Source organism: Oculina patagonica, chromosome 7 (assembly GCF_052425735.1).
Source record: "Oculina patagonica isolate OP01 chromosome 7, crgOcupat, whole genome shotgun sequence".
NCBI lineage: Eukaryota > Metazoa > Cnidaria > Anthozoa > Scleractinia > Oculinidae > Oculina > Oculina patagonica.
Window position 1 is genome coordinate 33,268,582 of NC_135764.1, and position 22,349 is coordinate 33,290,930.

Consider the following 22,349-nt stretch of genomic DNA (forward strand, 5'->3'; position numbering starts at 1 on the left):
CTTCTTACACATACGTTCGATTGTGTTTTATTTGTTTCTTTTTTTGTTTTTTATTATTATTTAACTACGATTGCTTGCTCTCAGGGAGAACTTGGAGAGGATGGTCGCTCTGGGAAAGAGGGAAAACCCGTAAGTTGAAAATATTAGTTTTCGCTCCATGTGCAGAATGTAATGAAAATATTGCTCCTGGTTCATGGAATTGATATTTTTATGAATACATTTGTACATTATCCTCAGGGCCCTGTTGGAGAGGCTGGACTAATGGGATTTACAGGAAAAAAAGGTCAAAGGGTAAGATAGTATAGTCTTGCCATAACCACGGTGGAGCATTTGTTTGAGGTGACGCGCAGTTAACGACATTTTCTTTAATTCACGAAGTAAAAGGATTCGTTTCCTGATTTTGAGACAAATTCTCCCAAATAATTATACAAAATAGCTGAGGAGGCCAGAGAAAGGACTTTTCATGTCGGCCTTGAGCCTAAGGATTAGTTCGGAAACTGTTGGTCAAACTACGAATTTAAAAAAGTAAACAGCTTTAGCTTTAGAGTATACCCGGCCGTTTCTATCGGCTACAACAAATTAAAGTTCCTTGTAGCCTTTGCTGTATAGTTTAAAACTTACCGCTTCTTCACTCTCTATTTTAGGGTCTTCATGGGAAACCTGGTGCTCTTGGTCTACCTGGTCAAGGTGGACCGAAGGTGAATTAAAATTTTTGATTTCAAGAAAAATTAACAGCTACAGTACAAACACACTGCTCGGATCTAGATTTTTTTACTGCAACACAAAAAACAGTACATCTTATAAAACAAGACGGATACTACTTATAATACGATGCTTATACTACTTACAGTACGATACTTCCCTACAGTACGAGTTTGGACTACTTTTTTCCACAATTGGTTCTTAGTTACACACCTTCGTACTTATAAATTACACCGTTTGATAAGAGTTCTTTTCGATATGCGCCATCTTCGGATCTGGAGAATTAAGCAAAATCTTTCAAAATAAGTGGATTGAGTAGCATCTAGTTGGAAACAGGTTTGGTCACTCTTTTCTAAAAAAATTTTTTTTTTGTGATGAACAGAAGGAATTTTTTAAGTGTTGAGAAGGGTGAGTGAACTGTTGAGAACTTGTTTGATGATCACTACATCCAGATAAACGTACAATATATTTCGCAATTGAGAACAACAGAAGCAGTAATTTGTAATATTGTTATATAGGTGATAATTTCCAGTCAAAATTGATTAGAATCTGCTGGTTCGACAAGATTTACGCACAAACGTATAACATCAACTTTATTTGCTTTCAAATTAAGTTTGTAGCTAAACTTTTATCCGATAAGGGTAAAAAACCGGAAAATTTTTCGATAGCAGACAGAAGGGCCTTGATAACCAGTGTTATTTGACACACTTTCTCTTTTCAGGGAGACAGGGGACCAGTGGGCGAACATGGAAAACCAGGAGACGTTGGAATCGTGGTAAGGAAGCTTTACATGTATCTACTGCTGCCAAATCGCAGTACTGCAACATTGTTGTTTGATGTTGTTGTTTTGAGTGTTCTATGTACCGTATGCAAATAGCATGTAAAGATTAAAGAAATAAACGGGACTTTATCGACTTGATTCATATATTAAGTCATCGTCATTGAACGTAGAGTTAGGTTTTTCTGTTTCATTCATTAAGTCATCGTCATTGAACGTAGAGTTAGGTTTTTTTGTTGTTCATAATGTTCGCTTTGGATTGAAATACTAGTTGCAAGTCTAAAATTGATTAAGAATTTAAAGGAAATAAACGGGACGTTTTCGACTTGATTTATATCAAGTCGTCGTCATTGAACTTAATGAAATTATTTTTTTTAAATTCGCAGATTTTTCTTTCGTTCTTTTTAGAAGCTAGAACAGGCTTTTGATATACTAAAATCTAATATGAAAAACAGGAATTGTTGACAACAGGGATAAAAATTACATTGTTATTGTTGCCTCACTATAGGGTCGTGCGGGACCTGGTGGTGAAAACGGAGAACAAGGGCTTCATGGTGATATGGTGAGATGCTTTATGAAACTGAGATAGCGAGAATACGATTTTACGATCGGCCTATCTCATTCATACATAATTATCATAAAGACGTTCTCTTTAAGGTATAGCTGTCTCACAGACATGTTTTTTAAGCATTGTGTTATTTTTGTATCCATTTGAAAGGGTGAGACAGGCCCCGGAGGAAAACGTGGAGAACGCGGCGAGCAGGGCAGGATAGTAAGTAGTTCTATCAATTTCCTTTAGAATCCTTAATGGTTTTAATTCCATATAACAGTAGCTCTTTATAAACGTACAATTTCTCTGTTGTCAGGGCTTAAAAGGTGATCGAGGTGGAAATGGTGTTCCAGGAAGAGAGGTAAGGCCTGTGTTTTGAAATATATCTGTTTTATATATATTTTTATTTTTTATGTTTGGGTAACAGTTTTGGCAAGAGGCTAAAGAATTGGCCATCGAAAAAAGGTGGCTTTAAGGATATAACGATACTTGAAACCCGAAACTAGAAGATAAGGTGAACTAGCATGAACATGATTACACGATGCTTCCTCTCGTTATTAAACCCGCATAGAATCCAGGAATAGTTAAAGATAGTTGTTAATAGTAATAAGCTGATGTACACGAAGGGTTATAAAAGTGAATTGCTCAGATCACAGTTTTTTAGCTCTATTAAACTAAATTTCTTCCGACAGGGAAACGCTGGTGTTCCTGGTACAAACGGAGTAGCAGGGGAAATGGTAAGTTAGGCTATTACTACTTACCCTAAACAAATTGAAATCTAATTTTTTAGTTTGTTTAAAATAATCTTCTTGGCGTTTTCTAGGCAACAAACTATACGATCGGTAGATAGTTCGGGTGGGCAACTCATAGCAACATGCTAACATAGGACGGCCCTTAAATCAGTGCTTAAATTGTCTTTAAGAAGTCGCAAAAACTAAAGTAATAACATTATCAATTTATCATTCAATTATCAACATATCGTTTCAACGCGAAATAATCACGACGCACATAATAATGGAATAGTGTGATTCTTGACTCGTTGATGATGATATTTATGATACTAAAAAAATCTGCAGGGTGGTGTTGGTCCACAAGGTGAACAGGGAAATAACGGAAGTCCAGGAAATATGGTAAAAAATACAAAACACACTTTCTTGTCTACTGAGCCGTTATGGACTGTAACTAGCAGTAGATAACTATGCCAGCCTTGCCCCAGCGCCAGCCAAATAGTCATTAGTTCCACCAGTTAGCCAGTCAGTCAGCAAACCAGGTAGCCTACCAGCATGCCCGGTAGCCAGCCAGCCAGCCAACCAGCTAGCCAGCGCAGTCAGCCCGTCACTCAGTCAGTCGGTCAGCCACCCCGCCATTCAGCCAACCAGCCAGTCAGTCAGTCAGTCAGTCAGTCAGTCAGTCAGTCAGTCAGTCAGTCAGTCAGTCAGTCAGTCAGTCAGTCAGTCAGTCAGTCAGTCAGTCAGTCAGTCAGTCAGTCAGTCATAAAGGCATTCTAGTAAAAAAACAACAGAGGTTTCCCGAATACAATCCACTGATGTTTCGTCTGTGATCCTTAGAACATGTATTTTTTATTAGTATTGACATTTATTTTTTTATAGGGACCGGCCGGACCCATGGGATTAATTGGTCAAGCAGGCGGACAAGGTCCACGGGTGAGAAGAGAGGCAACGGACTAATGCTGTAATGAACCATGAGAAATATATTTATTGAGATAAAAGAGGGGTTGTCTAGTGTTTTTCCATGGGATCTTACACCAGACTGGTATATTCCAGGATACTTAGGATACTCAGTTGAATCGACTACGTTTGCCAGGAATACAAGCCCGGGCGGCAATCGATTATATCTCAAACTTGTGTCTTTCGTACAGTCTACACGTTTGTATTAGCAATTAAAGGCGTTCAAAAGTTCTTTTGGTTCTTTATGTTCGCAGAAACATATCTAGTCTTTGAAGTAGACTACAGTTTTTCCAAGCTAACATTTGGCTTCTTCCACCAACCATTTATTCTTGCTTCAGCAAAGCAGGCGACATACCTGTGACGTCATTATACCGGAATATCCTGCTAGTACAAAGGGACAATTAGAATACAGTGATGTGCATTCTGACTTGTTGAACATACTACTACATTACTTGGGAGAGTAGAATAAGGATCAATAACCTAGGAATTTCCAGCAACCTTGTAGTTGTCCTGATCTAATTTCATTTTTATATTACTCCCAGGGTGCAGTAGGAGCCGAAGGGTCGCTGGGCGAACCTGGAGTCAAGGGAGAAATGGTAACCATTAAAAAACCTTTGCTACTTGCTTCCGTTCCACTTTGTTCTTTTGATGCTGTGAACTCTAAAACCACGTCGTTTTTTGTTAAGACCATCTCAAAATATTTCTGCGCTTTTTATTAAGATACAAAATATTAAAAAAAACGTTTAGAGTGTCAAGGACCATCTTTGTTCCCAATTTTCTTTGGCGACCTTAAAAGAAAGTTTCGTGAGGTTATGTGGGGGTTGTGTTAGGAGTAATGCCGAGTTGTGTTACTTGATGGTGAATTGCTACTTTTGTACTCTGTCCAGGGACTTGCAGGTGTCGCTGGCAGGCCAGGCCAAGCAGGAGCCAGAGGACAGAAGGTCAGAATCTACTTGAGTTTTGCATAGGAATAGAAAGAATAACATTTATTCTTTATAGCAAGTTTTTACTGAAGGCATGAAATACTACAGTAATGAGATATATTGATCACAACAAACGCTTATAGCGCAACAAACAAATCAGAATGTAAGCGAAAGGAAGCAATAAAGAGACCTCTTCACACGCTTTCGCCAAGGCACACTGAAATATTAAAATTCCTTGGTTACTATTTTTAGGGAGCAAGAGGTGAAAATGGAAAGCAAGGACAGACGGGTGAACAAGGAAGCAGGGTATAGTCTAGTCTCAATTCATCAACGAATATACAGAATTTGTTTTTCTCTACATACATACATACATAAATTAACTATATTTTATCTCGGATTTAGAAGGGTAGCTGGGATAAGCTAATATCTCCGATAACAAACAAATAATTCTCTCCCTCGAGATAATTACTGCTGCGAATCATAAACGTAAGATGGTCCCGGCCATGCAACCAAGGGCCTCAATTAAGAAGAATCATTGAACTTAGGACCTCGCAGTCACTATATCGTCCCTTTTTGTATCAAAGGTATCGTTTAGTTCTTTTTTATTGTTGAGTCTCATAAGGTTTCTACCTGGATGATTTCTTGGATTTGCGAGTACGACATTGAGTTAACTTAGTTCTCTGAACATGATGCTGTTATGATTGCAGGGGCAACCGGGTGATAATGGCTTGGCGGGATTTCACGCCACTCAAGGAAAAACGGTACGATCAGCTATTCAATATCGTCATATATCTGTTAATCTGTCTAGCGGTGAGAAACAGGGCATTTTTATAATAAGATGACGCTGGGGCGAACCTCTAAGTGAATTAATATTTACGTTACTTTGACTTGTTATAACAGCTTTAAAGTATCTCACACTGCAGCACTTTATATCTAATTGATGGACTGGCCCGTGTCGTCGTGTTGGGAGTTGGCACGTGCACGGGAAGGAAAGCGTTGCCTGACAAACCAAATCCTGTAACAGCTGTGGAGGAAAGATCAAAAAATTGAGTTTGGGATTGTCACCAAAGATCCTTTTCTTTAATATCGTTTTAATTTTTCTGTGACTATCTACTTTAGGGAGAGAAAGGAGAGGCTGGAAGTAAGGGTCGCACAGGCTACGAAGGTCCAACGGTGAGAGTAGATTATAATGGAAATTATTTTTTTTACGGAAAAAATACTGAACCATTAGCATGTAGTTCACTGTCTTTACTGGCCATGTTCTCAATTCTCTTTGCTGGTTTCAATACATTTCTTTTCATGTCAGTTCTAAAAATTTAGCTTCACATCTGAATATCGTCTTCTTAATGATGATTCTCTTTATTCCAATCCATTTCTGTAAAATATTGATGCTGCAAGGAGAATTAAAGTAGTTAATCATAACTTTTTCCTCAGGGTCCAGTGGGAGAGGTGGGATTGCAGGGACCTGTCGGGCTTCAAGGAGTGAAGGTAAGAAAAGCTTCTTGCTTCTTTCTTTTTTTATTTTTATGTTTGAACTTAACGCATTGTTCCGGAAAACAAGTTGCATTTTGTTAATTTGAAAGCGGTATTTCTTGTTATAAGAATGACAAAACTTACATAGTTATGTTTTTTGGATGTTGTACATGTTTTGTTCTTTCTCTTAGGTTTTCGTTTTCAAAAAAGACCTTGAAAGCCTTATGCCTAAATAACCTGTAGCTTGCTCATGCTTACCAGTCATGACGTCAATGTTCTTAAAAACATCCGCCATTTTGAATCCGTCGTCAAGACGTGAGAAAAATACAAATCCATAGGAACTTATAAAGGAATGTGAAAACAGACTGATGCAGCAACGATACGGAGGAAAAATTATATCATTAAAACAAATAATTATTCGCGAAAATTCAAAATTGCATATCAACTGACAGTTTCCATGGCAACATCAATGAGCCTGGGTAAAAAGTTGTCGCATCAAAATGATATTGTTTCCGAGGAATGCATGAACAGCGGTTAAGTGTAGCATCCACTCTTTCCCTTCTAGTACGTCAGAACTTAAGGAGGAGCCTCCGTTTTTTTTTAATTTCATCATTCTTTCACAATTCAGGGTCCGAGTGGAGAAGAGGGAACAGCTGGACAAACAGGAGAGGCGGGAGATCAGGTTTCAACCTATTTTTTTTTGCTTGCTTAGCTTTTACATAAACACAATTTGCAAATAATTCAATTGTGTTATAGTGCAGCGACGATATTTTCTGTGCTTAGTAGTCTATTCTTATCGTAATTAATCTCGCTGTTAGGGACCTGCAGGACCAACTGGTGCTAAGGGAGGAGATGGGAGTAGAGGTGAAGAGGTGAGTGATGAAAACAGCTCACAAAAAAATACAGAAAATGTTTTTATTTATAAATTAAGAAAACTCAAAATAATATAGAAATAATCATGAACGTTTGTAGGAACGGGAAACATGTCTGGAAACACCGGCAAATGAATCCTAGTTCTCTTCATTTTTTTTAAGAAGAAGAAAAGCATTTCCTGTTTCTTAAATGTTATATCACTAGAATGGCAATGTTAAACCACCATAGCTCAGCTGACTCTCTAACTTAGATGGTTCGCATAAGAAATCTCTAAAGACTATAATATACTCATTCTTCAGTTAAAAATAACATCATTACAGTAAACAACAGAGGATATAGAATTCTTGGGGTCGATTATTAAAAGGGGTTTTGCCTTTGCTTTTCTCTTAACAGGGCTTGAAAGGAGCCTTTGGAGCTAAGGGGAATCAAGGAGAACCTGGACACTCGGTAGGATTTGTTTCTTGGAGAGGGTGACTAGAGTTCAGTCGTAACTGTATACGTAATATTCATTGAAATATTCATTGTAATATTCATTGTAATATTCATTGTTTTCCACAAGAACAACTACAATACTGACTTTATTAGACGCAACACTCACAGAACTACTGAAACTGACAGAAATCTGACATCTGTTACTACAGCGACTTTACCCTACATCAAGGGCACTCGAGACATGCGCGGACCTACAACCCTACAATATCCGTGTAGCTCACAAACCTATAACAACGTTACGACATTTACTGACCAACGTTAAAGACAGGGACGAACCAACAACAGACAGGGAGCGATTATAAGATCAAATGCTCCGACTGCCAGGCCTCCTACACGGAGAGACGGAGAAACTTGACCACGAGACTGACTGAACACAACGAGCGACGAGAAATGGTGATGTCAACAATCACATTCTGAACACCACCGACTTACTAAACACAAAATCGACTGGGACCTGCTGAATGCTTAACCTACAGTACTAACTATTTTCAACGACGACCTGGAAAGCTGGTACACAAACTTAGAACAGAAGCCATCAACAGATGTCAACAACTACCGGCACCTTACAAACGACTTATTCACGACGTAAAGAGAAGCGACAAACGAACCGCCAAGACGACATTGACTAAAAAGGAAGAACGACATAGACTAACAATAGACGGAGAAAGACCAAGATGACACTTACACGAGTCTACAGCCTACACACGGCTTAACTGACCAATCAGCTCACGGACCAGACTTATAACATCATCGACTGACAACAACTTTTCACGACTCGAGATGACTTCCGCTCAGGTTGTCGAAACGTCAGTCACCAACAACAGTTCTTCTCAGAACTACTCTCACCCGGACGATCACACTATACGAACTACTGATACTCCTGGGTTCAAACCATTTACTTTATTCATTGAAAAAGTTAACCAAAGAATGTAACAAAAATAAACAAGACTTACCATAGGATTTTAGGAAAATCTAAGGATGTCGGTATTTTTATTGTTTAGCATGATATTCATCCGGTAAGTAGATTTTTTCTTGCTCTTGCTTTGAAATGCATTTGTTTTTCAGGGAGAGCCAGGATCTAAGGGATTTACTGGAAAACAAGGACAAAACGGGCTTAAGGTAAGTCAAACCGGTTTAACGAGTACAAAAGGGTTTGTAAGAGTGGCGCTATCTTGCTATTAATCAAAAGTTTAAAATCTCCCGATTTTTAGTGCCTGCCCAGGGGGAGAGGGGGGGGGGGGGTTTCTGGATTGTAAATGACGGGGATGATCGAATGGAGGCAAAAATCAGAACCCCAAAAAATCCCTAAGTCTTCAGACAAAACCCAAAAAAAAAACCCTGGACCAGAAATAACTCCCAAAAAAATCCCTTGTCGAATCACCCCAGTGAGCGTCACATTTAAAATCCACAAGTCACAAGAAAGAGATCAAAAATTCACTGCAGCAAAAGGGAATTCCAGTGACGATAAAGCCTGGATACACTACGGGACACTTTGCTGATTATTGTGTGACCAGTTTTTAGCATGTCTGACACATGCATTGTAAAGCGACACCAAAAACAGCAAAACATGTTTGTTCGTAGTCTTTGTACTTTATTTGCAGAAATACGCCAAGGCCGCGCCAAGTAAGGCACTTAAGTTTAATTTAACCCCCCCCCCCCCCCAAAAAAAAAGTCCCTATTTAAATCAAGTCACTCAAAAAGTACTTGACGAAGTTTCCAACCCAAAAAAATCCCGGAATCGAAAATTTCAAACCCAAAAAAATCCTTCGATCATCCCCGTCATTTACAATCCGGAATACCCCCCCTGGGGCCTGTATGCAGCCCGACTTGGCGGAAGACAAGGTGATTTTGTTAAAAAATTGTAAAATGTATAGATGAGAAGTATGTTTCACAAGACAGCGTAATCATCATTTCATTAATTAATTGCAATTCATTTCATGAATTACCATCTAGCGTAGTACTTAACAATTTCTTTATTATTTGTTTATTTTGTCAGGGATCTGTCGGCGATGTTGGATCTCTAGGCTCTCGAGGTCAACCGGGGTTTCCCGTAAGTTTTTGTTAAATATGAAAAAATCTTTCTGTCGGCAAGTCATCTTGATTTTCACACGTGCATCAGATTACAAGGTTACAGTTTGTTTCTCGATCTGCTTTAACATCATTATTGCTATTTCATTTTAGGGCTCTGATGGCTCCGTTGGTAATCCTGGTACGGCAGGACAAAGTGGTGACCAGGTAGGATTGGGGAAGTATTATTGTCATATTACCCGCTGTTAAACAAAACGTCTATATGACAATCGTTGATGGTACGGTGTTAAGAATCATATTTTGCCATGATCTCTTCAACAGGGCCCCGTAGGAACACCCGGCTTAGCTGGACCTTCTGGTAATAAAGGACCAATTGTGAGTTAGCCTTCCTTCTTTCCTTGCAATCTTTTACTTTCTTATCGTAAAAATAACCATCGAGGCTTTCCAGATTTTATATCTTGCTTTAACTAACTTTAAAAATTTGAACGTTTTATCTCGCGTAAAGTCGACAATCTTCGACCAATGACGTGCGAGATAAAACTCCAATTTTAAGTTGAAAGTTTCCTCTTCTTTTAGGGACTGATTGGTGGCCGTGGACCCTCTGGACAGATTGGTAGGCAGGGATCAAAGGTGCTGAAAATATTGTCTATCATTTAATACTTTCACTTGAGAGCCATATATCATAAAACAGTACATTTAAATTGTTTCTTATATAATTATTTCATATGGATTTGGGAACAAAAACGTTTCATAACTCCTTATGAATCTGAGGTAATAATAAATTTCGATAGAAGTTTGACTATTTTGTCGTACATTTTAAAATGCAGTGAAGACACTGGCCATCTTAAGAGTTTCAAACTTCTTGAAGAGAAACAAAAATTCGGTTACAAATTTTGAGTGGATTGTAATTTCATGTCAGAACCTATGAAATAATATCCCGGATTACGGGAAGTTCACAAATCAGAAGCTGAGAAAAGATTAGGACCAAATCTTCATAAATCATTTATTTCTTAAATAAATATCCTTTTTTAAAGGGAGAAAGAGGAGACTCAGGAAGTGACGGTGAAGATGGTCCACCCGGGAAAAAGGTTGTAGTTATTTTTAAAACATACAATGATAAACTGCTTTGTTCAAGACTTGTTGAATTTATCGAAATATCATTTTTGTTTTTGCTTGCCTTATTAGGGTAGCAATGGACTACGCGGTAAAAACGGAGAGCGTGGAGAAAAGGCTGATGAAGTAAGAAAGAAAACCATTCGTGGTTTTATACAGATTTTGATGATTTTTGTGCTGGCAAAAACAAAAACTGGCAAGCATTTATTTCTGTGATGCATGAGTTGTCGTGTACTTCTTTTCTAGGGCTCCCCGGGAAAGAAAGGACCCAATGGAGCGCCTGGAAATCCTGGCGAGAAGGTAAAATGGCCACGAAGCTTTGTAATTAGTTGCCTCGCCTTTCTGTTACATGGTCAAATAAATAACATGTAACGTTATTTATTTCAGGGTCTTCCTGGGACAGCCGGCCCAACAGGTGATTCTGGTCTCCCAGGAGCGAAAGGGATGACGGGACCCCCTGGATATCATGGCGGCGCCGGACGTGATGGAGAAGATGTGAGTTGAAACCCGTTATTGGTAGGGTATTGCATAGCCTAGGGTATTGTGTGTCATAAGTAATTGCGTGATCTACATTGCTGTGTGACTTTTCATCTGGTTACGTAAGCTAACAAGGTAAATGGTAAATTTCTTCTATATTGCGTGAACTGTTAATGGTATTGTGCCCTTAGAAGTGTCTTGTCTCTTGACCGCGTTAAAGTGACAAATCTATTCATTTATAAAATACACACTGACTTTCTTACACTTTTCTTTCTCAGGGCCTTAATGGACCTACGGGTGACACAGGGTTGCCTGGGCAACAAGGAAGTAAAGTGAGTACTTGGAAAAAAGTAATTAACGCCTAACATAGAGCAGGTTTCAATTGAGTGTCGTAAAACCAAAACCAAAGTAATTACTCTGGCCAATCACAAAGAACGCAGACAATCCAGTGAACCAATCAAAACTCGAAGCAAAAACATGTAACCGGCACGAAGCGCGGGAAAACGTGGGCGAGCAAGTCACGATTGGTTCTGATTGGCTGAGAAAGCGGCGCGAGATTTTTGAGCCAATCACTAAGCGTAGTAATGCAAAACCAAAGCAAACGCAATTAACTTTCGACACTCAAGTGAAAACCGCTCTAAACGACATCTGTAATGTCTCATTTACAGGGGATTATATCCCATCTTGAGGTGGCATTACTTCATCGCAAAAAACAACTTCTCTGTTTTGCGAATATTTGTTGTGTATTACATTATAACTTTAAAAACCAAACAATATTTGTAGAACAGACAGAAAGAGAAAGGACACGGAGTTGCTTTGTTTTACAGGGAGATCCCGGTGAACAAGGAGATACTGGAGTGCAAGGACCAGCTGGTGAAAAGGTCACGTGATAATATGTAGTGAGAAGGCACAGTGGTGAAATGAAACACTTCAAAAAAGTGAAAAATTGAAACACCGAGATCTCAAAATATTGAAGAGCTCTCGTCTTAGTTTATAGAGGGAAATGGTTAGGAAGCCTGGAAAAATTCTTTGTTGTATGTTTTTGTTTGCTATTTTAGGGGTTGACCCTGCACAAAACCTGACAAAATACAATAGGTGATAAGTTGTGTACATGCAACTAACCAATAGAAACATTGTGATTACGTAATTCATGCAAAGTGTATGAGCACAAAACAAACGATGTGCAGGGTCGTGGACCTTCCAACATAAATCTTGTCCTCTTTGTTTGTTCCTTTGATGTTTGCCGGGCTTCCTAACCATTTCCCTCTATAAACGTTGCTCTCGCGCGAGATCCAATTTCGGGATGCCGCATATTACCCAGCAAGCTCACGCTCGTAAGCAGGGTAGTGTTAGGGTTAATACCTTGTACTCTGGATTAAGAGGTCGGTTTCGGAGCCAGGAACACGTGGAGTGCTTTTGAGGAGCAAGGTGAGTTTAAGTCTGCGCCGTGCCAAGTGGCCCATACCGCCTGAACTTATCCCGGTTTCTTTATTTAGCATTGAGCTACTAGAAGTATTTCTACTCCTCACTGGATGGGATGCTACTCCATCGTAGGGTTACCCCCCAGCATTAATCCGCCGGTACCCATTTATACACCTGGGTGGAAAGAGGCACTGTGAGAGTAAAGTGTCATGTCCGGAAACATAACAGAGTATGAACTAGGACCGCTCAACCCGATAGGCCCCCACGTCTCTCTTGAGCAATACACTTGGCAAAATGCTTTGAATAACCCGCTGAATGGACGAGCGACCCGTTCACGTGAAGTTACAGTTGTCCTAGTTGCTTTATGGGACTAGAACATTGGCTTACCTCCCACGATGTAGTCCAGATAGACCTTTGTGTAGGCTTGGCCGTGACGTATGTTTTCTATTACTATAAGGTGCGGTTAAAAAAACGAGACTACTTTTGAATGAATCTAAGGCAGATTCTATTCGATGCCACTGTGAAATCTGAACCTATTAGTAAAAATTGTACAACTATATTTCTTGACGAGACAACAATTTACGGCAACTACCATGACAAAAGAGAGCATGTAAATAAATAGAGCTCTTTTGCTGTCTTAACTTTTCAGACATCTTGTATATAGGGGTATTGGAAAGGGAGGTATACTTCCATCACTGCAAGACATAAAAAAACTCAAAACGGGGGAGGGGAGATAAACGAACTTGAAATATTTATTAAAATGTATACATCATTGAAACGATATGTTAAGACCTAAACATCCTAGTTAAAATTGGATTATTTAATGCGTTTGGATGTACTTTAAAGTGGTTTCTTTAATTATTTAATTAATTAAGAAGTATCTCGTAACACTAGCAAAGCACCAATTGGTAGAATGATGTTTCAATCCGTTTAATATGCATCTAAATCAAAACCAAGGCTCAACAGCATCGTAAAAAGCCATGGACGTAATTTTCGTTTTCCATAAGACTCGGAATTTGTTTGTTTTACTTTGATAATAGTAATAATAATAATAATAATAATAATAATAATAATAATAATAATAATAATAATAATAATTAAAACATATTTATACAGGATGACCATTTCAGTTATAAAAACTGCTATCAACATGGGTCCTGGGTTAATATGTTTCCTATGAACTGGAACGATTTGTAAAACACATGAGAAGAGATATATTAATGTTTATTAAACCTTCACGTAGTAACTAAAAACTAACACGATACTTTGCTATATATTTTTAGGGTGTCAGAGGTGAAAGAGGTGAACAAGGTCCCGTGGGATCTGACGGTCCACAGGTAAAAAAGGGACAAGTGAAATACGATTCTATTGTCCAGCAGACGTTATGCGAATGCTGTTTGGTTTCTAATATGAAATAATTTTGACCTAGCTATTCATAATTCTGACCCCTATGTTGTTTAGCTTACATATTTACCTATTCACTGACCTCACGAGTCAAAGTCAAATCTTAAAGTTCTCTTATTTTGTGTTACTTTTGACATTTTATTCTCGTGTTCAGGGCCCATTAGGTGAACTCGGTCTCCCAGGGCCAATGGGAGAAGCTGGAGAGCAGGTGAAATGCTTGTGTTAAACTCTTTTATATGTTATATAAACACTTTGTGAATTTATTTAAGATTCACCGTTTATGAAACTTGCATTTCCCCAAAACGTTTTAGCATCTTTTTTGTTACTTTTGATTACTTTTGAATCCGTCTCGGCGAAACATAGAAACATTTAGAAAATCCAAAATGGCATCTGCAAACTGTTTGGAAATCATGACATGACTCTGAATCATAAGACTTCATTGTCGTGCATGAAAGACCAAAAAACGTCCGGTCTGAATGAGTCTTACAAACCACTTTATGTCACAATGCATTTTCAGGGACCAGATGGTATAGGAGGAACCCAGGGCCCCCCCGGACCACAGGGAGATGACGTGAGTAACGGCTGAATGATACAAGTTTCCAGTTGGTGAAATAGAAAAGGTGTAAATAGTGAAACGGGCTAAAGAAAAAATACAAATATATAAAACGTTTCAATCCCAGAGTCAATTAAACAAGCTGTCATTAGGCTTATAGACAAAAAAGACAGGGACAGAAGATATATTAAGAATTGGAGACCCATTTCTCTTTTAAATGTTGATGTTAAAATTGCCTCGAAAGCACTCGCCTTGCGCTTAGAAAAAGTTTTACCAGAGATCATACATCCCGATCAGTATGCTTATGTCAAAGGAAGAACTATATTCGATGCCGTTCGGACAATTGACGATATTATGGAATACACGAAAATCAAACAGTTACCCGGACTAATGGTTGCTTTAGACTTCGAAAAAGCTTTCGATTCATTAAGTTGGTCTTTTTTGTTTAAAGCCTTGAAATCGTTTAACTTTGGTGAGTCCTTCATTAAATGGGTTTCTACACTTTATTCCAACATCTCAAGCTGTGTCATCAACAACGGCTTTGCGACACATATGTTTGAAGTACGCAGGGGTGTTAGACAAGGTGACCCGCTGTCAGCCTATCTTTTTATCGTGGCTCTGGAGATATTGCTTATCAAAATTCGATGCGATAAGAATATAAGAGGAATTATGGTTGAAAATAAAGAAATAAAATTAGCAGCTTTTGCTGATGACTTAACTACATTCTTACAAGGAATCAAGTCCTTTCAACGCCTTTCTAAAGTTCTAGACGGCTTTGGAACCTGCTCAGGTCTGAAACTGAATCCGGAGAAAACCGAAGCTTTATGGTTGGGGAGCAATTACGACAACCCTCCGTATATCGATATAGAGAAAGTTAATAAACCGATTAAGATTCTAGGGGTCTTTTTTACTTACAACTGGCGCAAACGCCAAGAACTAAATTTCGATGCTGTATTGAAATCGATATCGAAAACTTTGAAGGGGTGGAAATGGAGGAACCTCACCTTATATGGGAAAATCCAGGTCGTAAAGTCCTTCGTCATACCTAAATTTATGTTTCGAGCTTCTCTCATCTGCCTCTCTAAAGATATCATAAAACAGGCTAACTCCATTATTTATAAATTTATTTGGAAAGGAACGGATAAAGTCAAACGTCTCGCTATTATCAGCGATTACAAAAACGGTGGTTTAAGAATGCCTCACATTGAATCATTAATCGATACACAGCGCATTATGTGTCTTAAAAAATATTCTCAGGACTATTCTTCCCCTTGGAAGCACATCCTGTCCTTTTTTCTGAAGGATAACGGGGGCAAATTTCTTTTGCATTGTAATTTTAGCGTTGCTGATTTACCTAGCTATCTTCCAAATTTCTATAAAGAATGTTTCACAGTCTGGTGCAAACTCTCAACCTTTTCTGTTTCAACTCGCGAACAGGTCCTAGAACAAATATTATGGAACAACCAATTCCTTCGCATTGATGGAAAGCCCGTATTCTGCAAGAAAATATCTTCTAACGGTCTAATATGCCTTGGAGACATATTGACAAAAAACGAAATCTTAAACCCTGGATTTCTTTTAATGGACTAAATCTCAACGACTACCTTCTACTAATAGGTCTTTATAAATCGCTCCCTTCTGCATGGAAGAAACTCGTTAAAACCAATGATGAAGCTCATGATTCATCTATCTCTCAAAACACTGTCCTTAATTTTAATCTTAATTTGAAGGACGTAACTCTGAGCCTTGACTCAATTACATCCTCAAAATTGTACTGGAAACAGATAGAGACTATTCAGGTCTATCCTTCTGCACGAGTCAAATATACTACTCTATTTTCTACTTACAATTTTGATTGGGATTCGATCTATATGATTCCGCACATTGTCACCCTCGACACCAAAACAAGAACTTTTCAATATAAAGTACTTAATCGAATAATTTTTACCAACAAAACACTGTACAAAATGAGGTTAGTCGACTCGCCTCTTTGCACCTTTTGCAAAACTTCAGATGAATCCCTCGAGCATCTATTATGTAATTGTGAACTTACTATAGCTTTCTGGAAGTCTGTTGTTCTTTGGGTTAAATCTTTACAGATTAACATTGACCTTCTAAACGATTGCGACATCATTTTTGGTTTTGTACAAAAGAGGCCTCACTGGCTGCTTTTAAATCATATAATCATTGCTGGAAAACAGATAATCTACCAAAATCGTTTAAAAAACAATGTACCATTATTGCCTCATCTTATAGCTAAATTACGATATACAGAATCTATTGAACGAGGAATAGCCAAAAAGAACAACAGACTTAACATACATGAAGGGAAGTGGAAGCCGTTGCTTAATGTTTAATGAATTGAAAAATTGCAACTGTACCGCTGGAAAAATTTAATTTAAGTTATTATATTAGTTTTTATTTTATTTTATCGTATTTATCTTTTTGTTTTGTTTTTGTTTTAGTGTGTATAAGTCGTATATTTTTATCTTTCCATAAGAGTGATGTAATGTATTGAAGTAAAACGTTTGTGATGTAGTCAGTAGTGTCAATCGATGTATGTAAGATGTAAAATGAAAATAAAGATTTAAAAAAAAAAAAAAAAAAAAAAAAAAAGAGTCAATTATTACTTTACGCATTTCTAACTTTTGAAGCTTACCGATGAATTCAGTTTTTTGGGTTCTGTGAAAATTGTTAGTATGCTATCAAGCAATTGTTCCTTTATCCTCAAAATAATTTTAAGCAGCCAGATGTAACCTCCATTGATCATTAAACGATTTTGTTCGTTGTATTGCTAAAGGATTGCTTTAAGATTATTGCTCTTGCTCAAATCCAAATTTAACTTTTTTAAGATCTCAAACGCTTGAGCTTTCTTAAAAAGGTAAAATTGAGGTATTTAAATTTCCGAAACAGTGTGTGACGTTTATGTCAAGTTATTATGCGTATTTCATGATTATGAGTAGAGATCCTATATGTTTGTAGATATTATATTTTTGGAACTCTTTCAGGGTCCATTTGGCTCATTTGGACTCACTGGAGACAAGGTAAGATAAATTGTATAAGTAGGCCGATTTAATCAGATTAACAAGTTATGTTAAATAGTGATATGCATTTTGTCTCAGTACAGTACAAATCTCAATGGAACGATGATCACATCGTAGACTGAACATTTTCTAACTTTCTTTTTAGGGAGAGGCGGGACAACAGGTAGGTCCCTAGAGTAAACAATGAACGTTGAAATATGTCACTGTTTTCTCAAGATCAAACGTTTTGTTTATCGTGATACTCGTCTGTTTTGTTTGGAATTTCTATTCACTTAATTTTCCTACTATTGACGTCTTTCATCTAACACACACACCGTAGATACCATTAATTATTTTTCACTTTTTTTTCTTTTCTAATCAATAGGGAAAAGACGGCCTTCAGGTAATTTCTAATATTCTATTCCTAACCCTTTTCACTGAGAGATCTCTACTAGTATGATTCACTGGCATTTCACTCTATTATGACACGACATCAACACCCCAGTTGTACTGGTGGACAAGTTTTTTTAATCTCCCAAAACGGACTGTCATAACAAGCTGTGTGGAAAGTCTTGCAGATAAAGCAAAAGGGTAGGTAACGGTACAATAGCAGAACCTACGCAACCTGATAGCATGGGACATCTGTCTGTTTACTGTCTTCTGGAAACAACATGAAAAGACCAACTCCTGAGTTTTCCCAACAAGAAGCAAAAGTATAATATGACGAACGTCGCAAGCAGAGTGCCTTTAAATTTTGAGCAACATCACACTTACGTTTTATGCTTGCGTCAAAAGGATCGACAAAAGCAATGTTTTCTAACTCGAAGCAAGTAGGTGAGACTTGTTTTATGTTCGACACAGGTCAATCATATGCCTTCGAGTCGTTAATTGTTAGTTTTATCTACTGGGTAAAACGTTCATCTTCAAACCGTAGGTCTCACTTGCTATTCATGACGCTGATTTGGACGAAGTTTACCCTAAAGTTACGACATTTTAACCCAGTTTACCCAGGCTATATCAACCTTACAAGAAATTTATTTTCCTTTCATTCAGGGAGCCCCAGGCCCCCCCGGCCCGCCTGGCCGCCCGGTGAGTAGGTGATTGTTCATGGGAAGTGATTTAGTTTGCAGTTTTTTCTTTTGCGTTTTTTATTTACGAATATCTTGGCAGCGTACATTAATTGTAATTTGTTTTTACACAGGCCGATATTTCTGGATTGGTGAGTATGTGACATCCCTTTTAGACACTATTTATTAATATATAAGTTTTGTCACGAGGGGTGAGCTCGAACTACTTCAGATTTCAAAGATGAATTTACTGTTCACACCTAATCTAACTGTTCACAACTGCTGGTTGATACTGACTTGGACGTTCCTGCGTAAAATGGAGACGTTTCCTTTTTTATCACCAATTTTTAAACCTGTGTATTAAAAACAAAATGGCCATAATATTTGCTGTTTGATTCAAATGAATATATACAAGGCTAAAATAGTTAAAATCTAAAACAGGAAAAAAACTGAACGTTTTCGACTTAACTTAAGTTATCTTCGAGCACCGATGATGACTTAATTTAAGTTGCAAACTTAATATACCTTTTTTTTTCTTTTTCAAAGTTTTAATCCTTTCTTTTTTAATCCTTTTAGCCTTGCAATATTATTTTAAAACAAAATGTTTTGTTAGCTTCAGCAGCACATTAGTTGCACAAAACGACCCAATTTGGAAAAATGTTTTTCTTTTCAGTGTATTCTACTTCAGTAAAGGCGCTACTTAGTAAAAATGATAACAACAAGAATAACAAAAATAGTAATGATAACGACACCGATTACAATGACGAAATGGTCTTTGAGCAAATTAGTTTTCTTTAAATGGCTGGTGACAGATCCACAAGATAAAGTTTTTTGCTTCCTTCAGCACATCTACCACAATATTTTAAAAACATTTTGAGAGACTAGTAAATGATAATATCGTTGTATTATTTAACGTCATCGACCGCGTCGTGGTTTAATAATGCCTCAAAGTTTAACTTGGTAATACTACATCGTTGAATTTTTAGATCTCACAACAGCGTTATGGTTTCCTTGACGATCCTCAGCCTCAAACCAATACAAAGTCCGCCCTCTACAGAAGTACTTTGGTAAGCAAATTAATACATAGATAAAGAGCATACGTTATATTCCTGTTACAACATTTTCAAATTCTGGGGGCATTCCCTATATTGCGACTATACGGAAACGCTCTGGCCGAAAAGGGAGCCATTTTCAGGCTGGAGGGATACGAAAGGAAAGGGATTTCAAGAATTGGAGTATAGAAAAGGGTGGTAAAAACTGTTATTAAGTTTGTTAAAGGGCTTTTCAAAATATCTGGAAGAGACTCATCGAATGGTTTATTCATTTAAGTATTAGATGCAGTATCCCTACTGTATCTATCTACTGAAAGGAAGGTTCTTGAAGGGTATCTTTTGTGTCAAAAATGGTGTATGAAAGGGTGAGGACTTTTCATTAGGGCCTACCTGTATAAAATGTTTTTACATGTTATAATAACTATTTTCATAGCTTATCAACTTGCTAGCTATGTAACTGAGGTTGAATGAACCATTGTTCTGTTTTGTGTTCACAGCTGAGAACCCCAGAGATGAGTGACTCCAGAGATGTTCCCATGGTAGGTTTTTGATATTGTAAATAAAATAAGTTGCCATGGCCACAGAATCCAGGCCACCGTGAAGAGCACACCGTGTTTGTGATAGCAACTCTAAAATTGCACGACACGCAAGTAAACTAAGTCTTGCTTTAAATATACAGGCCTTGAAATTTGAATGCATTAAACAACACATCTTCTAGGTACCAAATCAACCTTTCAACTGTTTAAATGTTTCTTTAACGTAATTTTTTTTAATCTTAGAAAAAAACAACAAAAGTTTAAACTTTAGTTAGACATAACTGAAGCCAAACTTAAAGTTTTCATAATATAGTGCGAATTATTGGTGAACTTCATGGTGACGTATAGATCGGCACCTGATTCTCTCATTACATCGGCGGCATATAAAGCACCTTGTTCTAAAAAGATGTCTGGTCAAAAAGGCTTTCAATTGTGGACTCGCAAATTCGCTTCTGACAAAGGTTCACATTTCACTATCGCACGCATGAAAATGTTTATTCACTGCCTTATTTTGATTTGCGTTTATTTTCTTAGGATGCAAATCCACTGTTTGAAGTTATAAGCGCTCAAGTCCAGTCCTTTAAAACATGTAGACGGTTTTTGGGTACCAGGCGTCACCCAGCCAGAACCTGCCGAGACCTGAAACAACTTGAACCAAATGTTACCAACGGTGAGACCACATTGTTTTAACTTTTTTCTGTCGATAAATCAAATCAAAATAGCATTAATTTAAATTTTAGATATTATCTGTTTTGATAATTTCCTGGAAGGATCTTGTAGAATGATCAGTTTGATTACTTTTATCAATAAAAATCTGACATGTTGTCGTGTTTATTTCAAAGGTCAATACTGGATCGATCCAAATGAAGGGCCACCCGATGATGCGGTAGAAGTCTATTGTGATTTTACCTCTAGCTCTTCTTGCATTTATCCCAACAAAAGCAAGGTGACATTAACAATAAAAGTGTATGGAATAAAGAAGTGAATCAATCGGGGAAAGGAGTTGAAATAGTTTACAGTATTTTTTAAAACCAATACAAAAAGCAGTGCTGTCCTCTCACATTAGCATTTTAACTCATCCGTAACCAATGCATCGTTCATGCAAAAGCAACCTAAATAATTTTTTATCTATGGGGGCAACAAGTTAACTCCTTCGTTTATCACTTGCAAAAATTGTTAATCCTGAAACATTAATAAAGATCGTCCATTCATACGCAGACGGGAAATAAGAAATGGTTCTCGGGACGCGACGGATACAAGTGGTTCGCCAGGGAATTTGAACATCGCCCACAGGTACATACGTTTTTATAAATAAGTTTCGAAAAATGATGCTAATAACAGAAGGTTTTGTTTAACATAAAAAAAAAAAAAATGAAAATTACACATAACAGTGTGGAATAAAATTTCGAGAACCTTTTTCCATCACTAACAAATTTAAATCATTATAAGTTCATTATATAATGAAAAGGGCGTCCCTAAATGTGATATAGCAACTGAAAAATTCATCCGTTGGCCGTTTTGATGCGTACTTCAATTGACTGCCTATTTTGGTGGTTAATATAACAGGCATTTGTTTAGTAATGATAAATATTTCGAAAAATCGTGAGCCAGATAGCCAGGTTAACCCAAAGCGAGGAATACAGAACACAGAATGAAAAATGCCCATGCGCAGACCAATTTAGTGTTATGGTTAATAGGATATCCTGGTTGGAACAGAGTAGCGTTGGGTATTTAAGTTTAATTCTTTATCGCATTTTTCACTTTGCAAATTTATTTCCCTTTATCTGTTGCCAATTAACATTGAGGCTATTTGACTGCAAATAATGAGTAATAGCTGAGTGAAATTGCTATTAAACTGGTACTTAGGAAAAAGGGTGTCTAGTTCTAGCAATACATGAACGCTCGCTGCATATATGTGTATGTGAGTGTGATTGTGGATGAAGTGTTGCGTATCTATCGTCAATCAATGAAATCAAAAGATGGTTCATAACAGCTGATGTTGGAGGCGGCATTTGCTTCGACCGTGCTTAAACATTGCCATCACGTTGAGCCATTACAGGTTTTACAAACGCTAGACGTATCGTTTAAGGCGTGCTTTACAGTTGAGTCTTCTTTTGCCATATTGCTGGTTTTCACTGTCACGCATTCAAAAATTAAATTCGAAACCATTCAACTACAGAAGCTATGAATTTCAA

The 22,349-nt window shown here is 37.6% G+C and overlaps 1 protein-coding gene across 5 annotated transcripts in view; it reads left to right on the forward strand.

The window, feature by feature from the left end:
• Window positions 1–22,349, forward strand: part of LOC144660408 (uncharacterized) — a 63,331-nt gene that overhangs the window by 31,554 nt on the left and 9,428 nt on the right. For 3 of the 5 annotated variants that reach the window (XM_078521022.1, XM_078521024.1, XM_078521026.1), the window contains 43 exons: window positions 85–129; window positions 238–291; window positions 645–698; window positions 1,424–1,477; window positions 1,989–2,042; window positions 2,199–2,252; window positions 2,347–2,391; window positions 2,723–2,767; window positions 3,107–3,160; window positions 3,641–3,694; window positions 4,261–4,314; window positions 4,606–4,659; window positions 4,894–4,947; window positions 5,349–5,402; window positions 5,761–5,814; window positions 6,076–6,129; window positions 6,743–6,796; window positions 6,933–6,986; window positions 7,381–7,434; window positions 8,545–8,598; window positions 9,476–9,529; window positions 9,661–9,714; window positions 9,829–9,882; window positions 10,084–10,137; window positions 10,542–10,595; window positions 10,693–10,746; window positions 10,867–10,920; window positions 11,008–11,115; window positions 11,376–11,429; window positions 11,925–11,978; window positions 13,803–13,856; window positions 14,078–14,131; window positions 14,441–14,494; window positions 17,485–17,520; window positions 17,666–17,683; window positions 17,885–17,902; window positions 18,553–18,588; window positions 18,701–18,718; window positions 19,553–19,633; window positions 20,116–20,157; window positions 20,689–20,824; window positions 20,997–21,100; window positions 21,373–21,447. In XM_078521022.1, the coding sequence (XP_078377148.1) occupies window positions 85–129; window positions 238–291; window positions 645–698; window positions 1,424–1,477; window positions 1,989–2,042; window positions 2,199–2,252; window positions 2,347–2,391; window positions 2,723–2,767; window positions 3,107–3,160; window positions 3,641–3,694; window positions 4,261–4,314; window positions 4,606–4,659; window positions 4,894–4,947; window positions 5,349–5,402; window positions 5,761–5,814; window positions 6,076–6,129; window positions 6,743–6,796; window positions 6,933–6,986; window positions 7,381–7,434; window positions 8,545–8,598; window positions 9,476–9,529; window positions 9,661–9,714; window positions 9,829–9,882; window positions 10,084–10,137; window positions 10,542–10,595; window positions 10,693–10,746; window positions 10,867–10,920; window positions 11,008–11,115; window positions 11,376–11,429; window positions 11,925–11,978; window positions 13,803–13,856; window positions 14,078–14,131; window positions 14,441–14,494; window positions 17,485–17,520; window positions 17,666–17,683; window positions 17,885–17,902; window positions 18,553–18,588; window positions 18,701–18,718; window positions 19,553–19,633; window positions 20,116–20,157; window positions 20,689–20,824; window positions 20,997–21,100; window positions 21,373–21,447 (2,373 nt within the window). Of the gene's footprint in view, window positions 1–84; window positions 130–237; window positions 292–644; window positions 699–1,423; window positions 1,478–1,988; window positions 2,043–2,198; window positions 2,253–2,346; window positions 2,392–2,722; window positions 2,768–3,106; window positions 3,161–3,640; window positions 3,695–4,260; window positions 4,315–4,605; window positions 4,660–4,893; window positions 4,948–5,348; window positions 5,403–5,760; window positions 5,815–6,075; window positions 6,130–6,742; window positions 6,797–6,932; window positions 6,987–7,380; window positions 7,435–8,544; window positions 8,599–9,475; window positions 9,530–9,660; window positions 9,715–9,828; window positions 9,883–10,083; window positions 10,138–10,541; window positions 10,596–10,692; window positions 10,747–10,866; window positions 10,921–11,007; window positions 11,116–11,375; window positions 11,430–11,924; window positions 11,979–13,802; window positions 13,857–14,077; window positions 14,132–14,440; window positions 14,495–17,484; window positions 17,539–17,665; window positions 17,684–17,884; window positions 17,903–18,552; window positions 18,589–18,700; window positions 18,719–19,552; window positions 19,634–20,115; window positions 20,158–20,688; window positions 20,825–20,996; window positions 21,101–21,372; window positions 21,448–22,349 lie in introns of those variants that run through there. The other 2 variants (XM_078521023.1, XR_013572087.1) reach the window with 2 other exon arrangements.